Genomic DNA, 22,473 nt, shown 5'->3' on the forward strand with positions numbered 1-22,473 from the left:
AGAAGATTGCATTATAAGATACAGTGAATGCTAACTCACATTGTGCGGACACAATGACAAAACAAGCCCCTAATATGGGCTGCCCATAAAATGCACCCTGCTGAGAAACCCAAGCCAAATTCTGGCTTCATTTGTCTTAAAAAAATATTTGTGCTCCAGGTTCCTTCAAAAAAATCGGACTGTCTGTGGCAAATTATACTATATACTTGAGCAGCTGCTAGGATTAAGACATGGTGACTATAAATTGGTTTGTGGAGTAAGTTCCTTAAAAAGCAGGATATAAACTTTTAAATAGATAATAACATACTACTTATATTCTAGTCATGCCCAACAATAAGACCTTTCTGGATGGCAGTATTAAGTGAAATTGAGAGTATAATGGGTAATCCCTTACCAGTAAACCCACTAACAGTACTTTTAGGATATGTAAAAATCTTATCCTTTCAGAAGATAGAGAAATGAACATTAAGACACCTCTTAACTGCAGCTCACGTAGCAATTAGTTACAAACAGAGGAAAGTTGATGCGCCTATACTTGATGGCTGGATCATAACAATATGGGAAGAGGTCAAAATCATAAAACTGACTAACATCATGAGAGTAAGAGAAGGAAGACAATCTGATAACAAATTTATTGAAAGATGAAGCCTCTGTGTTATGACCTGGTGCAATAAAACACAGGAAAATGCTGAACCTCATATACTACTAGGAACATTGTTAGAACACCATATACTAAAAAGAGGCAGGGGGAAATATAAAACCATTTATTACATGCTTTATTACTCTCTTTGAAAAAAAGATATGTGTTCTGCGACACAATATGTTCTGTGATGCATTCTACTAGTTTCAAAATGTTAAATAAATAAATAAACAATGGTAACATAGGGCCTTGAAACATAATGATGATCCCATTCTTTTGGACCCCTCAAGAGACTTGTAGACTGATTCTAATATATAGATACAGGACATGGACAGCTTAAAACAAGTGTTCTCTGTTCTTTGATACAGAAATGTTGAACAGTAAAAAGACAGAAGGACCCCTTGGAGATGTTTCTCTCTCCCAAGCCATGGAATCAGTCTGTGTCCCAGCCTGTTATGAGTATTTTGTATTCTCCATAGCACACGGAAATGGAAATGGACTGCCTTCAAGTCGATTCTGACTTATGGCGACGCTAGCAAATGGTAATAAATGCTTTTTTTGTGTACGTCGCTCAGAGTGACTGGACAACCAGCCAGATGGGCAACTAATAAATCCAATAAATAAATAAATAAATATGGAGTGTGCATGAAATTGTAAACAATGCTTACCACCAACTACCTTCTTTGTTCCTTCCTTCTGTTCCTCTGAAGGTGTCCTTTTTCCTTCTCTTGATGATTCATTCTGGTCTGCGAAGTAAAACCACAAAGCATGATTGGATCCTCCAATAGGAAGTATTTGGACAACCTAACATGCAAATTTCTCATGCAGTGTTTTTCTGAGGATTGAGCCTGCAATGCTCTACACCCATGACTGGGAGTAAGTCCCACTGAGTTCAATTAGACTTACTTCTGAGTAGACATGCATAAGATTGCACTGTAAATCTATCAATCTTCTCATAAATATACCAGTTATTGGCAGTGTTAACATTCATATAAAAAAGTAAAGGTATTCCCGCACTTATAGTGCGAGTCGTTTCCGACTCTTAGGGTGACGTCTTGCGAAGTTTACTAGGCAGACCATATATATGGGGTGGGATTGCCAGTTCCTTCCCCGGCCTTTGTTTACCCGCCAGCATATGCCGGGTACTCATTTTACCGACCACGGATGGATGAAAGGCGTTACCGCCACTTACCACTCTGCGCCACAGAGGATCTTTAACATGCATATACATATTCTCATGTTTCTTCATTCACATATTTTATTTAGCCACACAATTTTCATTTAAACAGATCAATAACTTTTTTTTCACTGGGCTCCTACTGGGAGGAAGGGCAAGATATAAATCTAATAAATAAATAAATAATCAAATTTATTTCCAAGCTGTATGGATGGAAGTAATTTCCAATTCTTCTGAAGATGAATCTGTTAATGTAAACAGGTTATAACGTGAGACCCTTTATAGAAGATTAGACCCTTGTAGTAATGTATTAACTTGGAGAAAAATAGTATTGCCAGATTTCATACAACTGCAAATTTAAAAAATAATAAAATGAATTTCCAAGGTGATCAATAAAATAAAGTAGAGAGTTTCAGATAGATCAAAAGTTGCCAAAATTATGCCATGAATGAAATGCAGGACTACTTTATTTGTCATTAGGGCCGGTGCTATCATTAGGCCAACTAGGCAGCCGCCTAGGGCGCAGACCTCAGAGGGGCACAGTACTGATCTTTGAGGGGCACAGTTTTATACAGATTAGTCTTTTTAACCCTTGGAAAAATGCAACTTAAATAAATTTAGCAGTTTTGTGCTTTTCATTTTTTCTACAAGACATCTGTTTTTGAAAATTGAAGTTAGCAATTTTGGGGGTGTGTGCAAGTAGTTAGCCGTGCCTAGGGCACAAAATAGCCTGGCACCGGCACTGTTTCTCATAATAGTTTTTTAAATATATGTTTTCATGGACAACTATTCTGGTTCTGATTCTGTTGTGGCCTATTGCATTTTCGTACCTTACAACCAGCAAGATAGAGGAAGAATATTGGACAGGCTTCTAAACAAGTACTAAATTGCTTATTGCTCTATTATTTGAATTTTTTTGTTAAGTTGGATATGATGGTATGAAAAGGCATCAATACTTGTATATCTTGTATGTGGGTGGGTGAGAGAGAGAGAGATTATTTGTATTCTGGTTTAATAATTAATTAAAAAATGAGGTGACTGCCTTCAAGTCAATCCCAACTTATAGCGACTCTATTAATAGGGTTTTCAGGGTAAGCGGTATTCAGAGATTGTTTACTGTTGCCTTCTTCTGAGGCTGAAAGGCAGTGACGAGCCCAAGGTCACCCAGTGAGCTTCATGGCTGTATGGGGATTCGAACCCTGGTCTCCCAGGTCGTAGTCCAACACCTTAACCACTACACCACACTAGCTCTCAATGATTAATAAAAAAAGTTAAAATCTTTTTAAAAAGAACTAAACTACTTAAAGTAGCATTAAACTGCAATCCAGTACACACTTACCTGGGAGTAAGTGCCATTGAACCCAATGGAACCTACTTCTGAGTAGACACGTACTGGATTGTGGCCTTAGTCTATTACCAAAAAGAATCCTAAAGTTAACAGTAGGGCAAGAACGCATTAAAGTCATAAAGTAGTGAGCAAGCTTTTAAGTAAATTCACCAGAACACTTCTTCAATCTGGGGAATGTTAAAAATTGCAGGCTGAGACTTCTGCTTAGCAGTATCTTTTTGCTTTCTTCACCCACTTTGACCTCCAATTCGAGGAAGACTCCTAGTGATCTCAAAAGCTTGCGCGCTACTTCGTGGCGTTTTAGTTGGGTCCTATAAAAGTATTTCCCGACTGTTGCTTTAATGTAAGCGATGCAGTACCTAGTGGAGTGCTGTCACCTTTACTGAGTTTTGCGAGGGACTCCTGGATGACAAGCCTGCCTCATAAGTTTCGAAGAGACACAGATGAAGGCGGAAGATTGGGGGTGGGGGGTTACCTTTTGCATCCTTCGCCTCGTGCTCTCCCTTCGGCTCCATCGCTGGTTTACGCTGGTTGCTAAGCAACTAAATTAAAGCCGCGCGAAGATGTCTGGGAAGTTGAGTTCAAAACCTGCATGTGCTTAAGTGCGCCTGCGCTGGGTACTAAAAAAGAAAAAGTCATGTTGAGGTGTGGGTTGTTCATATTCCCCTCCCGTTTACTGTGTGCTTTTGTGCTTAGTACAATATACTCTGCTGAATTTAAATTACAAATAACTGAAGGTGTTCTAGGGAAGGGGGGGAAGGTGCTACTGTATTTATTTTTTTTTGTTATGTGCCTTTAAGTCGATTCCGACTAATGGCAACCCTATGAATGAACGACCTATTTATTGTAGCAATTGCAATTTCTAAATGTTTTGAATTAAATGGGATTCCTCCAAAGTAAGGGGACGGTGTAAAAGCCGGAACGGAACAGAACAGGCCGGAACGGGCCCTTTATAAAAGAAATTGATGCCAAAAATACTGGGATGTGTTAGAGACACTTGAGAACAACATTTAGGAACAAAGTAAGTGTATAGAGTGTGTCTGCTTTCATTTAAATAATAATAAACATCACGCCTATTAAAATTTATTACAAGAAGGAAAAGCTGGAGGGTTTTTATAATACGGGGGCGGGGGAATCCTTCCTTGCTAACTTTTACCTCTTGCTGACAATTTTCTGGTAGCTTGTCTGTACCTTTAACAGCTGTGTGAAAAGCAAAAATTCAGCTGGTATGCTATATAGTGAGGGGAAAAGAGAAAGTACACCTGCTGAATTTCCGTAAGTCAGGCAGGAGGAAAAACGAGTCACCCAACAGTTATGCAGTTGCCAAAGAAGTGTCCATTAACAAATCTCTGGTTTCTAATGTCCACTGTGTTTTATTGGTGGGACCAGTAGTATAGTGGCAAATTCAGAAGCGCAGGGTCCCTTCATGTTAGTCATAGTCACACCCCTCCCCCTTTTTTGCTGTGGAGTTGAGAATGAGATCCTTGTTAATGCCTTCTCCCACAATAGACATTCCTAGGAGCCAATAAGCATGAATGGGGAGTGTTAGCTACTGAGAAGACTCTTCTCAGTGACTGACTCACCCCCTTTCACTCTAATTGGCTCCAATCAACAGGAAAGGTCAAGGAAGTATGTTAAAAGATTATTCTCGGTGGCTAAGTCACTTCCCTTTCATGCTGATTGGCTCACTTGATGCTGGAGACACAGGGACTGCTCCCATAAACTTAAAAGTCTGAGACACACATACACACCCGATCCTGGACAACTACACCCCTGGGTCCGATGAGTGCATTGATCAAAAGCAGCTAATAATAGCCCAATTCTTTGCAGAATTAAGTGTGCCGACTTAGGCGCGCTTAACACTGTATAGGATCTAACTGTTACAGCTCAATATTGTTGTTGTTATGTGCCTTCAGGTCGATTTCGACTTATGGCGACCCTGTGAATCAGGGACCTCCAATAGGATCTGTTATAAACCACCCTGTTCAGATCTTGTACGTTCAGGTCTGTGGTTTCCTTTGTGGAAGCAATCCATCTGGTTTGGACAGCTTAATGTATGTCTACTTAAAAAGCCCTCTTGAGTTAAATAGGGTTTACGAAGTATGTATGAATAGGATTGTAACCTTAGGGTTTTCGTATCTGCGTTTGTCAAAGAGCTATGCAACACACTGATTTTGGTGAGGCTGGCATCGAAACTACATAGTATCTGATTCTATAAGCCGCCTTAGAAGCCAGCGGGGCGTAGAAAAATACTTCTTAAGGAACTTTTATCTTGGACGTGGACACAATTCAGTCTGAAGTAAGGAAAATAAAAGGAGCGGGGCGTCATGGCCGTGTGTCGCCCTGCGGCGAGTAACTGCTGCAGGTAGCGAGCAAAACAAGCGAGAAGGGAGGAGGAGAGGCCCTTCCCGGGAGGAGAAGAGGTGAAGTGAGCGCGGCACCTGCAGGAATTCGTTGTAGGGCGCAGCTTGAGGAAATGGGAAAACGCTCCAGCAACAGGTGGTACCGGAGAAGATCGAGCAGAGGAAGGAAGTTGTCGCTTGTACTGGGTCGCTTCTTGCCAGAAAATAATAATAACAATAATAAAAGGCCCAAGTTCTTTTCTCAGGCAGAAAAGCAGGAGAAACATCTCATAGGGACGTCGTTGAGTTAGGAACAGCGCTAGGGAAGGGAGGGGTGAGGTTTGCGCAGAGGGCTCCAGGCAGCGGGAGGAGGCGCCATGGCCTGGAACTGGCGATGGCAACACCAAGTGCTCCTTATCGGCCTCACTTGGCTACCGACAGGTGAGTGAGGGGGCTGGGGAGAAAGCGGCGCTGGATGGCTGAAAAGAACTATTGCCCTCTAATTCCCTTTCTCTTTTTCTCTTTCTTGCTGGTAGCGAGTGGTAGTAGGTGACTCCGGTCCCTAGTTTCCTCCTATTCGATTCCTTCCTGCTCGTTCTCTTGTTTACAGTAGCTTTCTCACAGGACTTTCTCCTTGTTAAGCAGGTATCTCTCCGTATTGTTTTTATTGTAATTTTCGCCTACGTACACACCATAATTGATTTGTGCACGCAGCCTTCCTGGCCGAGGGAAGGAGAGGTTGTGAAATCTCTTTCAGCTTTTGGGTGGGAAACTGAAAGACCCCCAAGATGTTAGGCATGAAATAAAATATATCCCCTCCCCTATTTTTATCATGCATTTATTTATATTTTAGTTGAAAACTTGCATGTATACATAGTATAGAACTTTGTTCTATACTGTACTAGTTCATATGTATAGAACTTTGTCTTTCACAAAAACCAAGTCAGAAAGGGTGGAAATCTATGTACAGTGGTGTTTAGCGCCAACAGTTTAGCTACAGTCTTACTTTTATGTAAATATGGATAGCATATATGAAAACATGAAAGTATGGATAGCATATATGAAAACAGGTCAGTGGTGGCTCTCCCCATTGACCCCTCAGATAATAAGCACCATGCTTTAAATCATTTTCATTGGTGATCACTTGTGGCTGAGTAAGATTGTCTTCAAAGATAACGTCTTTAACAGTGGGTCCGTAAGTGACTGTGGAGGCCAATTCTGGATCCACACAGCCTCCCACATTGAGGACATAGGTTTCCAGATGGAAGATGGTCACGATGTGGATTTGCTTGACATGCCTTCCGCTTAGCTCGTTTGTCCCTTTCGCCCTGTACTCGTGCTTCTTCAAAGTCCATAGCACCTTTGATAATGGCTGACCTCCAATTGGGACGCTCATGGGCCAAGGCTTCCCAGTTCTCGATCCTTATGTTACATTGTTTTAGATTAGCTTTGAGAACATCTTTAAACCTCTTTTGCTGTCCACCAATATTCTGTTTTCCATCCTTAAGTTGGGAGTAAAGTAGCTGCTTTGGAAGATGGTGATCAGACATTCAAACAACATGGCCGGTCCAGCAAAGTTGATGTTGGAGGATCATTGTTTCAACACTGGTGGTCTTTGCTCCTTCCAGTACGCTAACATTAGTCCTCCTATCTTCCCAAGTAATTTGCAGAATTTTCCGGAGGCAGCGTTGGTGGAATCTTTCAAGAAGTTGGGAGTGGCGTTTATAGATGGTCTGTGTTTCACAGGAATACAGTAAGGTTGGTAGTACAATGGCTTTGTAAATAAGCATTTTGGTCTCCCTGCGAATATCCTGATCCTCGAACACTCTACGCTTCATTCGGGAGAATGTGGTACTCGCAGAGCTCAGATGATGCTGAATTTCAGCATTCATGTCAGCTTTTACAGGGAGATGGCTGCCAAGATAGGAAAAGTGATCAACATTCTCCAGCATCGCACCATTAAGCTGGATTGATGGTGCTACAGAGGGATTGGTTCATACTTGCTGATGAAGCACTTTGGTTTTTTTGATGTTAAGTGAGAGGCCAAGCTTTTTATATGCTTCTGCAAAGACATTTAGGATAGTTGAAGATCTTCCTCTGAATGTGCAGAGACTACATTATCATTGGCATATTGAAGTTCTATGACAGAGGTTGTAATTACTTTACTTTTTGCTTTCAGCCTACTGAGATTAAAAAGCTTTCCATCTGTTTGATATGCGATTTCCACGCCAGTGGGATGTTTCCACTCAACAAGATGTAGAATCATGGCGATGAAAGTAGCAAATAAGGTCGGAGCAATGACACATCCCTGTTTGACGCCTGATCCCACTTTGAATGGATCACTTTGAGAGCCATTGTTATCCAAAATTGTTGCCGTCATGTTGTTATGGAGGAGTCGCAAAATATTCACAAATTTATCAGGGCATCCAATTTTCAGAAGGATGGTCCAGAGAGCAGTTTGATTTACAGTATCAAAGGCCTTAGTCAGCTCAATAAACGCCATATACAGAGGTCGGTTTTGCTCCCTGCATTTTTCTTGAAGCTGTTGTGCAGTGAAGATCATGTTCACTGTCTCCTGGAAGGGCAGAAACCATTTTGGGATTCAGGGAGGATGTCTTCTGAGATAGGTAGAAGCAATTTGCAAGGATCCTTGCAAGGATTTTACCTTCGGTAGCTAGAAAAAAGATGCCTCAGTAGTTCCCACAATCTGTTCTATCACACTTCTTGAGAAGAGTGATAATTATGGCATCCCTAAAGTCTTCTGGGATCTCCTCCCTCATCCAGATTTTTTCAATGAGTTTATGAAGTTGTTGTGTAAATTCAGGCTCACCTTCTTTAACGACTTCAACAGGAATCCCATCAGGTCCACTAGCTTTGTTCTTCTTCATTTGATTAATGGCTTTACTGACTTCATCCAAATTAGGCGCTACTGCAAGCTCATCTCTAATTTGTTGTTGCGGGATTTGTGAGAAGACCTCATCAGCCACAATAGAGTTACAATTAAGGAGGTTGTAGTAATGCTCTTTCCTAGTCAGTGCAATAGACTCTTTGTCCTTTAGCAGTTTGGTACCATCTATTGCAATGGTTCCCAACCTGGGGGGCTGCAAAGTAATCCAGAGGGGGCCCGTGAACAGTAAAGAAATGAATTATTTATTAATTTTTTTAAAAAAGTCTTCACTCCCTCTACACTGTCTGCTTTCCACTGCCGCTGCAGATGACACCTCCCCCTTGCTCCAAACGAGAGGGGAGGCCTTTTTGCTGAAGCACCAGAGCGTCTTTCAGGCACACTAAAGGCAGGCATCTGCCTATAAAATACATGGCAGATGCCAAAGGAGGCTGAGGGTGGAGCTACTAGGAAGAAGAGGGGATTACTATCACTGATTCCTGTCTCCTTGCACTGCCGCTGCAGAGCTTGGAAAAGTTACTTTTTTTGAACTACAGCTCCCATCAGCCCAATCCAGTGGCCATAATGGCTGGGGCTGATGGGAGTAGTAGTTCAAAAAAGTAACTTTTCCAAGCTCTGCTACTGGCAACACCCTTGCTTAGAATGAGAGGAGAGGGCTTTTTGTGAAGCAAAAAGAAGCAAGCCTGCAAAGAAAGGCTGCTTTCCCCCTTCCTTCCTGGCAGCCAGCCTGCCTCCCTAGGGGGAGGGGGTCACAAAAAATTTTCAGCTTATGTAGGGGGTCCCATGCTCATAAAGGTTGGGAACCACTGATCTATTGAACGTAAGGGATTTGTACCATAATTTGTTGGTCCGTAAATGGCCTTTGTGGCATTAAAAAAGCCCCGTGCATCATGAGCATCTGCAAAAGACTGGATTTCTTGAGCTTTCTTTATCCACCAGGCGTTCTTCTCTAGTTCTTCTTTGAACCTCAGCCTTTGCACTGGCATAGATTTTTTTCTTAGCAGCACAGTTAATATCTTTTTGCCATATCTGAAAGGCTTTAAATAAGATGTTGCTTCTTACTAACTGGTCTGCTCAGGTGTTTTGGTGGAAAATACCTGTAAAATATGTAATCGTAACGTGGCGGTGAATGAGACTGGCTGTCACAGATGAAACTTTCAGATGAGTCCAACCATGTTTATTTAGAAATAAGCCCTATTGATTTCAGTGAAGCTTTCTTCCAAGTAAATATGATTAGAATTGCAGTATAAAAGTGCATATTATATTTCTCATATCTGTAATTCAAATGTGAATTTGATTTTAAAACCAGTGTCTTCACATTATATCCTACATTAATAGTGTTCACTTGAACATATAAGTAGAGGTTTATAGCCTTGCATTCAACTTTATGTCCAGCCAAGTCCTACAGTGGAAATTAATTCCTAGTAAATATGTTTAGGCTTGTAGAATTAATGACACAGGTACAGAAATCATCAATATGCACAGTTTTTAAGTCTCTGACCATTTATTTCTGTATTGGTGAAGGCACTTTGTTCCAACTAGGAGCTGTTGAGAATATTTGACTAATTCTGTCTAGCACAGCACATATTTATATTGTGTTATCTCAAGTACTATTGCTATCTTTGGCATTGTTAACACCTTGAATACTTTTCTTGTGTTATCTTGTATGCCTATGATATGGAAAACACAGGAACGTGGCTACCCTAATGTATATTTAAAAACTGTTAAAATGTTAGAGTTAGGCTGTGATTGGGACTCTTAACAACACAATCACAAGTCTTTATCTCTCTACTCCTTATTTATTTCTTGATTCTGTTTTATCTGTTGCTGTGTTGTATTGATAAATTGTTGGACTTTTCATTGGTTGTTAATCACGCTAACAGCATTTAAGCTAAAAGTTTGGGATTTAAATTTAATGAATAACTAAGAACATAAGAACATAACATAAGAACATAAGAAGAGCCTGCTGGATCAGGCCAGTGGCCCACCTAGTCCAGCATCCTGTTCTCACAGTGGCCAGCCAGGTGCCTGGGGGAAGCCCGCAAGCAGGACCCGAGTGCAAGAACACTCTCCCCTCCTGAGGCTTCCGGCAACTGGTTTTCAGAAGCATGCTGCCTCTGACTAGGGTGGCACAGCACAGCCATCACGGCTAGTAGCCATTGATAGCCCTGTCCTCCATGAATTTGTCTAATCTTTTAAAGCCATCCAAGCTGGTGGCCATTACTGCGTCTTGTGGGAGCGAATTCCATAGTTTATCTATGCGCTGAGTAAAGAAGTACTTCCTTTTGTCTGTCCTGAATCTTCCAACATTCAGCTTCTTTGAATGTCCACTTATTTTTGTGGCAAAACCTACACACGTTATGCCTGCAACCTCTCTTTTGCATCCGTTAAAAATGGTTGCACTCCGCTATATATGAGGTGCTAGAGAAAACTAACCTATGGTTTATACAGTGCAATCATATGTATGTCAGCCCTCAAAGAAGCCCCATTAAGTCCCATGGGTCTTTCTCCTAGTTACAGGATTTCAGCCTAACTACATTAGCATAGTGGGAAAGCACCATAAACCCCTTCTTTCTGTAATTTGGAGAACACCCAGTGGTAGCACCAGATAGTATGGATAATTCACATAATTTTTTTCTCCCCACCCTGTCCCCCACAAATGGAGGAAGATTACATAGGTTGTCGGCTTATGTTATTTGCCTTATATAGGGGGAAAGTCTGCACTACCCTTCTGCTACTAGAGTGTTACCCCAGAATGATGTGTATGAGCTGGGGCATTTTACAAATGTTTATACACCTCTGCAAACTACTTCTCTGTGTTTAGGAAATAAGAACAGAGAGGATTAGATGTGAGGGGAGGTTCAACTCAAGTGCTCTGAGGACCTCTCCCTACAGTGACCCTGGCTTTGTTCTACCAGAGGCAGCCTAGTGGCTCAGAAAGTAGTATATTTTCCAAAATACAGTGTACAGGAGCACAGCATATGTAACTTAGGGATATAGGGCGCAATCCAACTCACCTTTTCGCTGGGCTGGGGTCAGTTGCATGCCGCAGATCCCCAGCTGTGCCAGACTCCGACAGTAGCAGTCCTCTGCCACAGCTGAGCCATGACGCTGCCGGGGGTCCACCGGGGACCTGACATTTGGATTGCTCTGGCCATCTAGGTAGTGGAGTGACCTTATAAGGTACTTGGAAGGGAGTGACAGAGGAAGCAACAGAGCTCTTCCAGAAAATAAGTTATTGAAAAAGTCAAACCAGAAGTAATTTAACTGTGAAGGCTGTTCCAGGGAAGGAGGAACAGAGATCCTTAGAGTCAGAGTAAAATCCAAAAAGTGGTAGACAAAGGAGTTTTTCCTTTGACATGGCTAGCTTTACTGAGTAGAACCCGCTGGACTTGGGAATGCAGAAAAAATGCATGTGAAAAAGACATCAGAGGTGCAAGAATGACAAAGAGCCATAGTTCAGTGACAGACCATCTCCTGTGTATTATTATTTATATTTATAAGTTGCTTTCCTTGCAAAGCAATCTAGCAACTTACAACAATAAGATTAAAACCAATTATAACAAACCTATTAGAACAACAAACACAAAACAACCTAAAAACAGATCAGTACAAATAAAGACTGGCCTTAGGACCTGCCATGTTAAAAGAGGCCATTGATACCTAAAGTCCTTCCAATTAAGAGCCAAAAGCCCAAGTAAAAAAGAAGGTTTTTGCCTGGTGCCTAAAAATAGTGATGGTGCCAGGCGTACCTCCCTGGGGAGAGCATTCCACAAGCGAGGAGCCACCATTGAAAAGTCCTGTTCTTGGACTTCCCAGGAGGATCCCTCCGCCTGTGCAGCCTCTGAGACGGCTCCCGTCTTGGATGAAACTTTTTCAGTTTTAAATCCAGTCAGAAGGGTCTTTTTTGACTGGGGATAATTTCTTCCGGATAAGGAAGAAACGTGAGATTTCCCACACAGCTTTGTTGTGATTGTTGGAGACTGGAATTCGTCAGAATTGTCTGTGAAAGAAGGTCTTCCAGCAGCTCGGGCGGAGCGAGGATTTCTAGCTAGCTCAGCTGAAAAAGTGACCCTTTTTTTTTTTTAGAAAAACGGTTTAACAGGCAAGCATTCTCCTGTCTACGCTTATCACTTTCTTATCTACACAGCTAAAGAGATTTGTCAAAGAATCAGCAATTAAGAAAACCTGGGTGAGCCAAAACTTTCCTTCTTTTTTACTCACGGAACTAAGGGGGAAGAAAATAAAAATAGCCTATCTTTTTTTATTGCAAAAAGCTGACATGGAAAATAGCATTATAAAGATTACAATGGATGAGGGTTTTCTTTTTGACTTATAAGACTTTGGTGTAATATATGTCTGGGACTATTTTTTCTGATCTACTTTTTTTTTTTTGACGAATCTGTTCATCTTTTCTGCTACTAGTTTTTTGGACGCTGTGAACTAAAGCTGTTTTTGTACTTCTGGGCATATAAGAGATAAGGGCTGTCTAGAGTGTGACGCCAGTTGGTTTGAAAGATTAACTCCTTTGTAACTGGATAAAGAAATAAACTGCTCTTTGCTTGGGACATTGAAAATTGAAGGAGTTTTGTTCCTTTGGCTTTAAGAATGACAATTAAGAAGATCATGGATGTACAAGAAGGGACTTTATCTTTAGACATGTTTCAGAAAATAATGAATGGGATTAACTCAATAAAACAAGAACTGAGAAATAATAGTCAAGCGTGGAGAATTGAATTTGACGAAATGAGACAGGAGCTGAAAGAAATTCAGGATTCTATGAGAAAGAATAAAGAGGGATCTGGAAAACCAAAAAAGGATGAAAGAGAAATTAAAGGCAAGGTTCACACTATGGAGATTGGGTTAAATATGGATATGGAAAAAGATTTGGATTTCCTGGCTGTGATGGATTCTGGAGACAAATATTACGGTTTGGAACTCAGCGCTGTCACTGAAGGAATTGAAGAGATTGGAGATAAAGATATTATCGGTTCAAAAAAATTCCTGGACTGGAAAGATTTGATGGAACTTGAAATGGAGAAAGCTAACAGAATTAATCCCTGTTTTGTGTCAATGGAAAAATCTTCAAGAGATGTGCTAGTGTATCATATAAAAAAGAGGAACAGAGATGCGGCTTTGCAACAATACTTCAGTGATATGTTCGGAACTGATGGCAAGAAAATATCTGTGAAAAAGGAAATTCCTATCAGACTCTTATTATATGACTATGACAGCAAGATTATTGGGCGCGTAAAGATGGAAGATGGAAGATGGAATCAATACGGATAATGGAAGAAGAGCGATTTGAAATTACTGGACTTAGTAGATGTGATGAGTTGGATTAATTGACATGTTTATCTAGAAAAAAAATTGATGGACATATATCTCAAGGATTGGAAACTTCTCTTTGACTTTTTGTGGAAGAATAAAATGATATGATGTTAATGAGATTTGTACCCAATTAAGATAACCGCTGGAGGAAGGTGATTTTATAATCTATAAGATACAGGCTTGTTATATATTATAGACTTATAGCTGAACTACGACAAATCGGAAGTCAATTTTTTAATATTTTTTTTTCTTTTTATTGTATTAGTTATGGATTTGTGTTTTTTCTTTTTGTATTGTTTTGGTTTTGAAAATTTGAATAAACATTAATTGAAAAAAAAAAAAAAGGCCTGTTCTTGTGTTGCCAGCCTCCGCACCTCCCTTAGAGAGGGCACATGAAGAAGGGCCTCAGATGAAGAATGCAAGGTTCCATTTGGTTCATATGGGGAGAGGTGGTCCTTGAGGTATTGGGGTCATTGTAGGTCAAAACCAGCAGCTTGAATTGAGCCCGTAAACTATTTGGTAGCCAGTGCAATCATACTCTAGCCGTCCTATACTGGTTAACAATCTGGCTGCCAAATTCTGCACCAGCTACAGTCTCCAAACCATCTTCAAAGGCAGCCCCACATACAATGCATTGTAGTAATCCATTCTTGAGATTATACCAGAGCATTGACAACTGAAGTTAGGCTATCTCTGCCTAGATAGGGGCACAGCTGGGCCACCAGTCAAAGCTGGTGAAAGACACTCTGTGTCACTGAGGCCACTTGAGCCTCAAGCAACAGCAATGGATCCTGAAGTGCTACATAGCTGCTCCTCCAGAGGGAGTGTAACCGCATCCAGAGCAGGCCATGCCCCACCCTTCCAGTCTAGGGAACCACCCACTGACAGTGCCTCAATCTTGCCTAGATTAAGCTTCAGTTTATTGGCTCTCATTCAGTCCATTACTGAAGCAAGGCATCAATCTAGCACATCCACTGTCACATGTGCCGATAGAAAGGAGTAGAGCTGTGTGTTATCAGCATATCGAAGACCATGAACTCCAAAACTGTGAATGACGCCACTCAGCGGTTTCATGTAGATGTTAAAAAGCATGGGGGAAATTGAACCCAGAGGAACCCCCATTGAAGGCTCCACGGGGCTGAACAATAGTCCCCAAATACCACCCTCTAAAAACGGCCATTCAGGCAGCACTGGAAACACTGCAGTGCCACCCACCCCAACTCAGATAGTCGTTCCAGAAGAATATGACTGATGGTATCGAAAGCTGCTGAGAGGTCAAAGAGGATTAATAGGGATACACTCCCCCATCTCATCATACAGGGTGACCAAGGCAGTTTATGTGCGAAAATGGGGCCTAAACCCCAACTGAAACGGATCTAGAAAATCCATTTCATCCAAGAGAGCCTGAATCGCCACATGCTTTAAGGACCTTGCAACAAAAGGGGAGATTAGCAACCAGTGGGTAATTATTTAGATTTTCTGAAGCCAGGGAGGGTTTCTTAAGGAGTGGTGTTACCGCTGCCTCATTTGAGCAGGCAGAGACCACCCCCTCCCTCAAGGAGTCATTAATCATCTCCCTGGCCTAGTTGGCTGTCCCCTCCTTGCTAGTTTTTATCAGCCATGAGGGGCAAGGATTGAGGGGCAAGGATCAAGCGCACAAGTGGTCACCCAGTCTGAGCCAAGCGTCTTGTCCACATCCTTGAGCCCTACTAACTGAAAATCATCCAACATAACAGGACTAGACAGTGTTCTGGACACTTCTTTGGATTCACCTGCTGTTACAGTGGAGTCAAGGTCCCAGCAGATGCAAGCAATTTTATCCTCAAAGTGCTTTGCAAACAAGTCACTGTGAGTTCCACCACCTCCTTCGAGCCAGACTGTAAAAAGCCCCGCACTACCCTGAAAAGCTCTGCTGGATGACACATGAGGATGCAATGGCAGCAGCAAAGTATGCAGAAGGTCCCAGGCTCAATCCTTGGCATCTCCAGATAGGGCTTGGAGAGATCCCTGTCTGAAACCCTAGAAAGCCGCTGCCAGTCAGCATAGACAATACCAAGCTAGATGGGCCAATGACCTGACACTGTATAAGGCAACTTCTGTGTTCTTAACAGGCACCTAGCTTGGAGCCCAGCAGCCAGCCAGATTGAGTTCATCACAGCAAGACCACTGTCTTGAAAGTAATTCAAAAAACTCACTGAAGGCTCCCAAAAGAAAAGGCTTGTTCAGTTCAGGTTGTCTAAGATAATGATAGATTAACAAGCAAAGACTCACAAAAGAACAGGGTGCTCCTGGAATGGGTGGTTTCCAGGTGAAAAAAATTAATGCAATTATATTTTCCTGCTTTATGAAAGGAAAGGTGCCTGGATTGCAGAGTTTTGTTTGTCTTGTCAAGACTCACACTCTCAGAGGTGTCAATAGCCAACTGACAGGCTATACAACATTGCTTTGATTGAATTAGGAAATGGAGGGAGATGAAATATGAATGATTCCAAGAGGCCCCCCACAAGTACAGGAAGGGTGCAGATACTCCCTTTTAATTTCAGTATAGGGTGTTGATGGGAAACTTCATGTCTTAACTTTCAGCTGACCTTCCCAGGCAAAATGGACACTTTTAAGGCAAGGTGCTCATGTGGAGTCACAGAAGCATGCTAGTGACTAAAGTAGACAATCATTATTTGTTATGTAGGATACAATCAGCATCCTGTAGGTTAGATATGGATCTTCTGTATTCTAGCAGGAATTATAAAGTTCCAAACATAGATTTCCTACAGATTAGGAGAACCTAAAGAAATCACATGTCCTTTTGTGAAACTATTATGCTTCCCTATCCTTCGGATGAGAAATATAAGGCCTGGGCTCATCCTAACTTCTAGAGCACCCTGGATAAGTGTCACCTGGGTGCATCTTCTCCCTCCCCATGGTTCAGTGATGGTGCATTTCTTCATCTATCTTACACCTCGTCATAGCGTTGTTGTTGTCCAGTATGGTGACACTGGTGTCTTCCAAAGCCGTGTCAAATCTAGGAATGGGAAAAGCAAGTCCTGTGGGTGTAGATTGGCCAGCAACTGTAGGATATGTGTACACATAGAATGGTTCAACGGTTGACTGCTGGACCCCCTCCAGAAAGCCAGCAAGGATTATATATACCCCATGCATCCAACTGATGAACCAGTCCTTTGGGAAACTTTATGTAACTTAAAGTCCTTTTACTACTATAAAATCTCTGTACACTTCTTGCTTGGATTGGTGCCTGCATTTGTAGATTTTCCCAGGGGCAGGATTGCTTTTCATATGACTTCCAATGCTTACTAATAGCTGCTGTTCATGTCCTTCATTGCAGGTTGCTTCTCCCTTCTGGTGACTGTGCCAGTAGATGAGCGATACACAACTTTATTTGCCTCTGTGACCCTCAGGTGTGACTTCAGTACCTCTGCCCAACTGCAGGATGTGGTAGTTACCTGGCGCTATAAGTCCTTTTGCAAGGATCCCATCCTTGACTACTACACTGCTGGTGAGTGCCAATGATTGTTGCTGCCACTGCAGGGGATTACTTTCCACAAACTAGAAAAGGCAGCAATGTGGAGTGATCCCCAAGGAAGGCAGTTGTTTGACCTGTTGTTCCCAAGATCCAAAGGAAGGAAGGTTGATCTCTCCAGCCTCTAAATTGATGGAGTTATAGCTATCGGATTCTGTTTAGTAAATAAATACATATGCTTTTACCCACCATTCATTACAGATATGACATTGTCTTTGGAATGCGTGAAACCCTAAGGGTCTCTGTGGTTTTTAGGAATTGACTTTTCTACTTTCTGTCATGCTCACCTTTGGCTCTACTGCTTTCAACTCAGGAGAAAAAACTGAAGTTTAAGACTAATTGCTCCCTCTAATAATGAACTCAGCCAGTGAGTGCCAACAAGCTTGGGAAGAGAGCTGGGTCTCATTCCTGTTGCACTGCACTTTGCCATGTGGTCTGAGTGCTTCGTAAGTGCAGCATGACATGGATGAACTCCAGCCCTCCTTTTTAGCCAGGGGAGGGATTGTCCTTGACCTCGCAGTATGTTTCCAAAGGCACTGTGAGTGCATCTGCAACTCAATGTGGTATCAGAGAAGAGATCCTACTCCTCTCTTATTGGATGAGAACCAAGGATCCTTTTACCTTTCTTACTTCCTTTAATCTTGTTTTGGAGCAGATTGTAAATTTATTTAATGTTTTCCATTTTAATTCTTGAACAGTAACTGATGGTGCCTTATTAAGCACCACTTGCGCAAGGTGTATACTGTTCATGGGCATCTCCCAGCCCTCTGGAAAAGCTTACTGGGATGCAGGGGTTGGGATGCCCATAGTTCTTGGGATCTGATGAATTATAACTTGGCAGGAAGTTGTCATTATTGTAAAGTTACATGAAACATAAGGATCTAGAAACTATTCGTGTTCAAGACACCTTGCACGTTTGGCGTTTCAGGACACCATAATAAAGATGTCTATGGCCAAGCCTTAAGATGTCTAATATCCACCACCTTTTGCTTCCTTCTGTGCCAAATCCCGAGACCCTATCCTTTATTCAGACTATGACTATAAAGGAAGTACTTCTTTACTTAGCGCATAGTTAAACTATGGAATTTGCTCCCACAAGATGCAGTAATGGCCACCAGCTTGGACGGCTTTAAAAGAAGATTAGACAAATTCATGGAGGACAGGGCTATCAATGGCTACTAGCCGTGATGGCTGTGCTCTGCCACCCTAGTCAGAGGCAGCATGCTTCTGAAAACCAGTTGCCGGAAGCCTCAGGAGGGGAGAGTGTTCTTGCACTCGGGTCCTGCTTGTGGGCTTCCCCCAGGCACCTGGTTGGCCACTGTGAGAACAGGATGCTGGACTAGATGGGCCACTGGCCTGATCCAGCAGGCTCTTCTTATGTTCTTATGTTCTTATGTCCCTTATTTCTTTCAAATATATCCCAAAATCATATCACAAGTGCTTTCACCGCACACTGAAGGAAGTTTGCAGAAGTTTGTGTACCATGAGAGTTTGCTGTCTCCAGAAGCTTTTTAGATCTCCTATAATTTTTCTTCCTTCCCCATATTTCGTCTGTTGTTGCCACTGTTTAAGGGGACATATAAAATACATGGTGGGATATCCCCTCCCCCCTTCCACCCCAGGAATTTTAAGGGATGATGATATTTGAATATTTTGGATTGAAACAAACTGGCACTCATTTTGCCTCTCATCGATTGTGTTTGTTGCAGCCTATCAGGCAGCCCTAGCTCTTGGCCAGGATCCTTCCAATGACTGTAATGACAACCTGCGGGAAGTACGCATCGTCGCTCAGAGAAGAGGGCAAAATGAACCTGTGCTTGGTGTTGATTATAGACAGCGGAAGATAACCATCCAGAACAGTAAGGGACCATTGGGGTAGAGTGCCTGTGGCCTTTCAGGTGATGGTGGACTATAACACCTATAATCCCTGACTATTGGCCTTTCTGGCTGAGGGGCTGATGGGAGTTGAAGACAAAACATCTAGGCTACCCAGGTATTAGGAGAAAGAACAGGTGAATAAACCTGACACTCCTCTGACATATTGTAAATGTCATGTGGCAAAGTATGATTTTGACCATCCCAGCCTATGGCTTGTATGCTTTGTGGGCTGGAATTGCAGTCAAGATTTCATGCTATCATCATGCGAGAAGGAACTCTGTGAAAATGCAACTGCAAACAAGGGTGTGGTTTTTTATTATCTCCATAGAAGGACTGAAGAAAGGAGCAACATCATTTTTTAAATGATGATGTGGTGGTGAAGAAGGCCCACTTCCCTGCCACCATTGCATCCTCATATCTGTTCAGTGGAACTTTTCCGTATTGTCAGGGGTCTGTTGATATCAACTCCCAGAAAATGAGTTTTAGACCCTTCGGAGGCCCACTGTGAATTGTTTGCAAGGCACTTTGAGGGTACAGTTGCTTGCCTCCATAGCAATCTTGATGCCCCATCCACATCTACTGTAATCCCCAGTGAGGTGTCCAGTGCAAAGTCTGCTGCCACTTCTTGGGATCAGTTTCAATTGATGTGGCCTGATGACGTGGACAAGGTGCTTATGACAATGCAACCAGCAACGAGTCTTCTCAACCCTTGTCCTTCTTGGCTTATTAAAGCTTGCTGAGGGGGTATGACCAAGTGGATCCTGGGTGTGGTCAGTGCGTCTTTGCAGGAGGGAGTGGTTTCAGCTGCCCTGTGCTCTGACCGCTCCTGAAAAGGCCCACTCTGGACCCATTGGCTTGTAACAACTACCACCCGGTTGCAAACACCCTCTTTTTAGAGAAGGTGATTTAAAGGGTTGTGGCGCAGCAATTGCAAGTACTCTTGGATGAAACAGATTATCCTGACCCATTCTAATCTGGGTTCAGGCCTGGTTATAGGACTGAATCAGCCTTGGTTGCCCTGGTGGATGACCTTTATCGGGAGAAGGACGGGGAGTGTGACCCTGTTATTCTTACTGATCTCTCAGTGGCTTTTGATACTATTGACCATGGTATCCTTTTGAGCCAACTTGGTGAGATGGGTATCGGAGGCACTGTTCTACAGTGGTTCCAATCCTACCTGCAGGATTGTCTCCAGAGAATAGCATTGGGTGATTGTCTTTTGGCCTCCTGGCAGTTGTGCTGTGGGGTGCTGCAGGCTACCATCTTGTACAGCTGATGCAAAATGTGGCTGTGCGACTGCTCACTGAGGTCAGGTATCGCCACTATGTCACCCTGCTGCTGAAAGAATTGCATTAGCTGCTCATTAGCTACTGGGCCAAGTTCAGGGTTCTGGTTTTGATGTACAAAACCCTATACAGCTTGGGACCAGGATACCTGAAAGATCATCTTGCCCCTTATATACCCAGTCAATCACTGCATTCTGCAGGTGAGGACCTCCTGAAGATACCATCTTATCAGGAGGTCTGTTCCACACAACGTAGTAAGCAGGTCTTTAGTGCTTCTCTCCTCTTAAATATTAGACAGGCCTACTGAAATATTCAGCGCCTACTGAAAACCTTCCTATTTGAACAAGCCTTTTAAATAGAGACCTTATCCCAGTCTGCTTTTAAGAAGTTTTTAAAGCTTTTTTAAAAGATGTTTTGTTTTAATATGTTTTGAAAACGTTTTGTTTTAATATATTTTAAGGTCTGTTTTTAAGATGCTTTAGAGCATTTTTAGTGCTTTGTTTGCTGCCCTGAGGGTCCTTCTGGGAGGAAGGGAGGGGTATAAATTTAATAAATAAATAAATAATATGATAAGAATGGAGTCATTCACAATGTGCATGATCTTTAATCCATTTTTATGACAATAGTTCTACAGCTGCCTTTCCCAACCTGATGACCTTCAGGTGTGCTGTGGTGGCTGATGCTGATGGAAGTTGTAGTCCCATTGGTTTCAGCGGTTCTAATTTCACTTAAATCTGAATCCAATCCATTACTGAGTTGGGGACTGATACAAGCTGCACACAGATTCAGTATGGAATGCAGAAGTTAGAAATGTATCCACTTACAATTGCAGACTAAAGCTGCAATCCAATACATGTCTACTCAGAAATAAGCTCCATTGGGTGCAGTGGGACTTTGTTGTTGTTATATGCCTTCAAGTTGATTACGACTTATGGCGACCCTATGAATCAGTGGCCTGCAATAGCATCTCTTGTGAACCACCCTGTTCAGATCTTGTAAGTTCAGGTCTGTGGCTTTCTTTATAGAATCAATCCAGCTCTTGTTTGGCCTTCCTCTTTTTCTACTCCCTTCTGTTTTTCCCAGCATTATTGTCTTTTCTAGTGAATCATGTCTTCTCATGATGTATCCAAAGTATGATAACCTCAGCTTCATCATTTTAGCTTCTAGTGACAGTTCTGCTTTAATTTGTTCTAACACCCAATTATTTGTCTTTTTCACAGTCCATGGTATGCACAAAGCTCTCCTCCAGCACCACATTTGAAATGAGTTGATTTTTCTCTTATCTGCCTTTTTCACTGTCCAACTTTCACATCCATACATAGAGATCGGAAATACCATGGTCTGAATGATCCTGACTTTGGTGTTCATTGATACATCTTTGCATTTGAGGACCTTTTCTAGTTCTCTCACAGCTACCCTCCCCAGTCCTAGCCTTCTTCTGATTTCTTGACTATTGTCTCCATTTTGGTTAATGACTGTGCCAAGGTATTGAAAATCTTTTACAAGTTCAATGTCCTCATTGTTAACTTTAAAGTTACATAAATCTTCTGTTATTACTTTAATCTTCTTAACGTTCAGCTGTAGTCCTGCTTTTCTGCTTTTCTATTTAACTTTCATCAGCATTCGTTTCAAATTATTACTGGTTTCTGCTAGCAGTATGGTATTGTCTGCATATCTTAAATTATTGATATTTCTCCCTCCAGTTTTCACACCTCCTTCATCTTGGTCCAATCCCACTTTCTGTATGATATGTTCTGCATATAGATTAAACAAACAGGGTGATAAAATACACCCATCTCACACCCTTTCCGATTGGGAACCAATCAGTTTCTCCATATCCTGTCCTTGCAGTAGCCTCTTGTTCAGAGTATAGGTTGCGCATCAGGACAATCAGATGCTGTGGCATCCCCTTTTCTTTTAAAGCATTCCATAGTTTTTCATGATGTACACAGTCAAAGGCTTTGCTGTAATCTATAAAGCACAGGGTGATTTCCTTCTGAAATTCCTTGGTCCGTTCCGTTATCCCATCTA

The 22,473-nt window shown here is 42.0% G+C and overlaps 2 protein-coding genes across 4 annotated transcripts in view; one reads left to right on the forward strand and one right to left on the reverse strand.

Moving 5' to 3' along the window:
• Positions 1–3,695, reverse strand: part of CFAP44 (cilia and flagella associated protein 44) — a 91,394-nt gene extending 87,699 nt beyond the window's left edge. The window contains exons 1-2 of the mRNA XM_061628315.1: positions 3,641–3,695; positions 1,309–1,386 (exon numbers count right to left, since the gene is read on the reverse strand). Coding sequence (XP_061484299.1) covers positions 1,309–1,386; positions 3,641–3,680 — 118 coding nt within the window. The 5' untranslated portion in view covers positions 3,681–3,695. The remainder of the gene's footprint in view (positions 1–1,308; positions 1,387–3,640) is intronic.
• Positions 3,696–5,604: 1,909 nt separating this feature from the next.
• The window catches only part of ILDR1 (immunoglobulin like domain containing receptor 1), a 33,362-nt gene continuing 16,493 nt past the window's right edge, over positions 5,605–22,473 (forward strand). For 2 of the 3 annotated variants that reach the window (XM_061628320.1, XM_061628321.1), the window contains exons 1-3: positions 5,605–5,948; positions 17,084–17,254; positions 18,988–19,137. In XM_061628320.1, coding sequence (XP_061484304.1) covers positions 5,885–5,948; positions 17,084–17,254; positions 18,988–19,137 — 385 coding nt within the window. In that variant the 5' untranslated portion in view covers positions 5,605–5,884. The remainder of the gene's footprint in view (positions 5,949–17,083; positions 17,255–18,987; positions 19,138–22,473) is intronic. The other variant, XM_061628322.1, reaches the window with a different exon arrangement.

The sequence above is a fragment of the Rhineura floridana genome, chromosome 5 (genome assembly GCF_030035675.1).
Source record: "Rhineura floridana isolate rRhiFlo1 chromosome 5, rRhiFlo1.hap2, whole genome shotgun sequence".
NCBI lineage: Eukaryota > Metazoa > Chordata > Lepidosauria > Squamata > Rhineuridae > Rhineura > Rhineura floridana.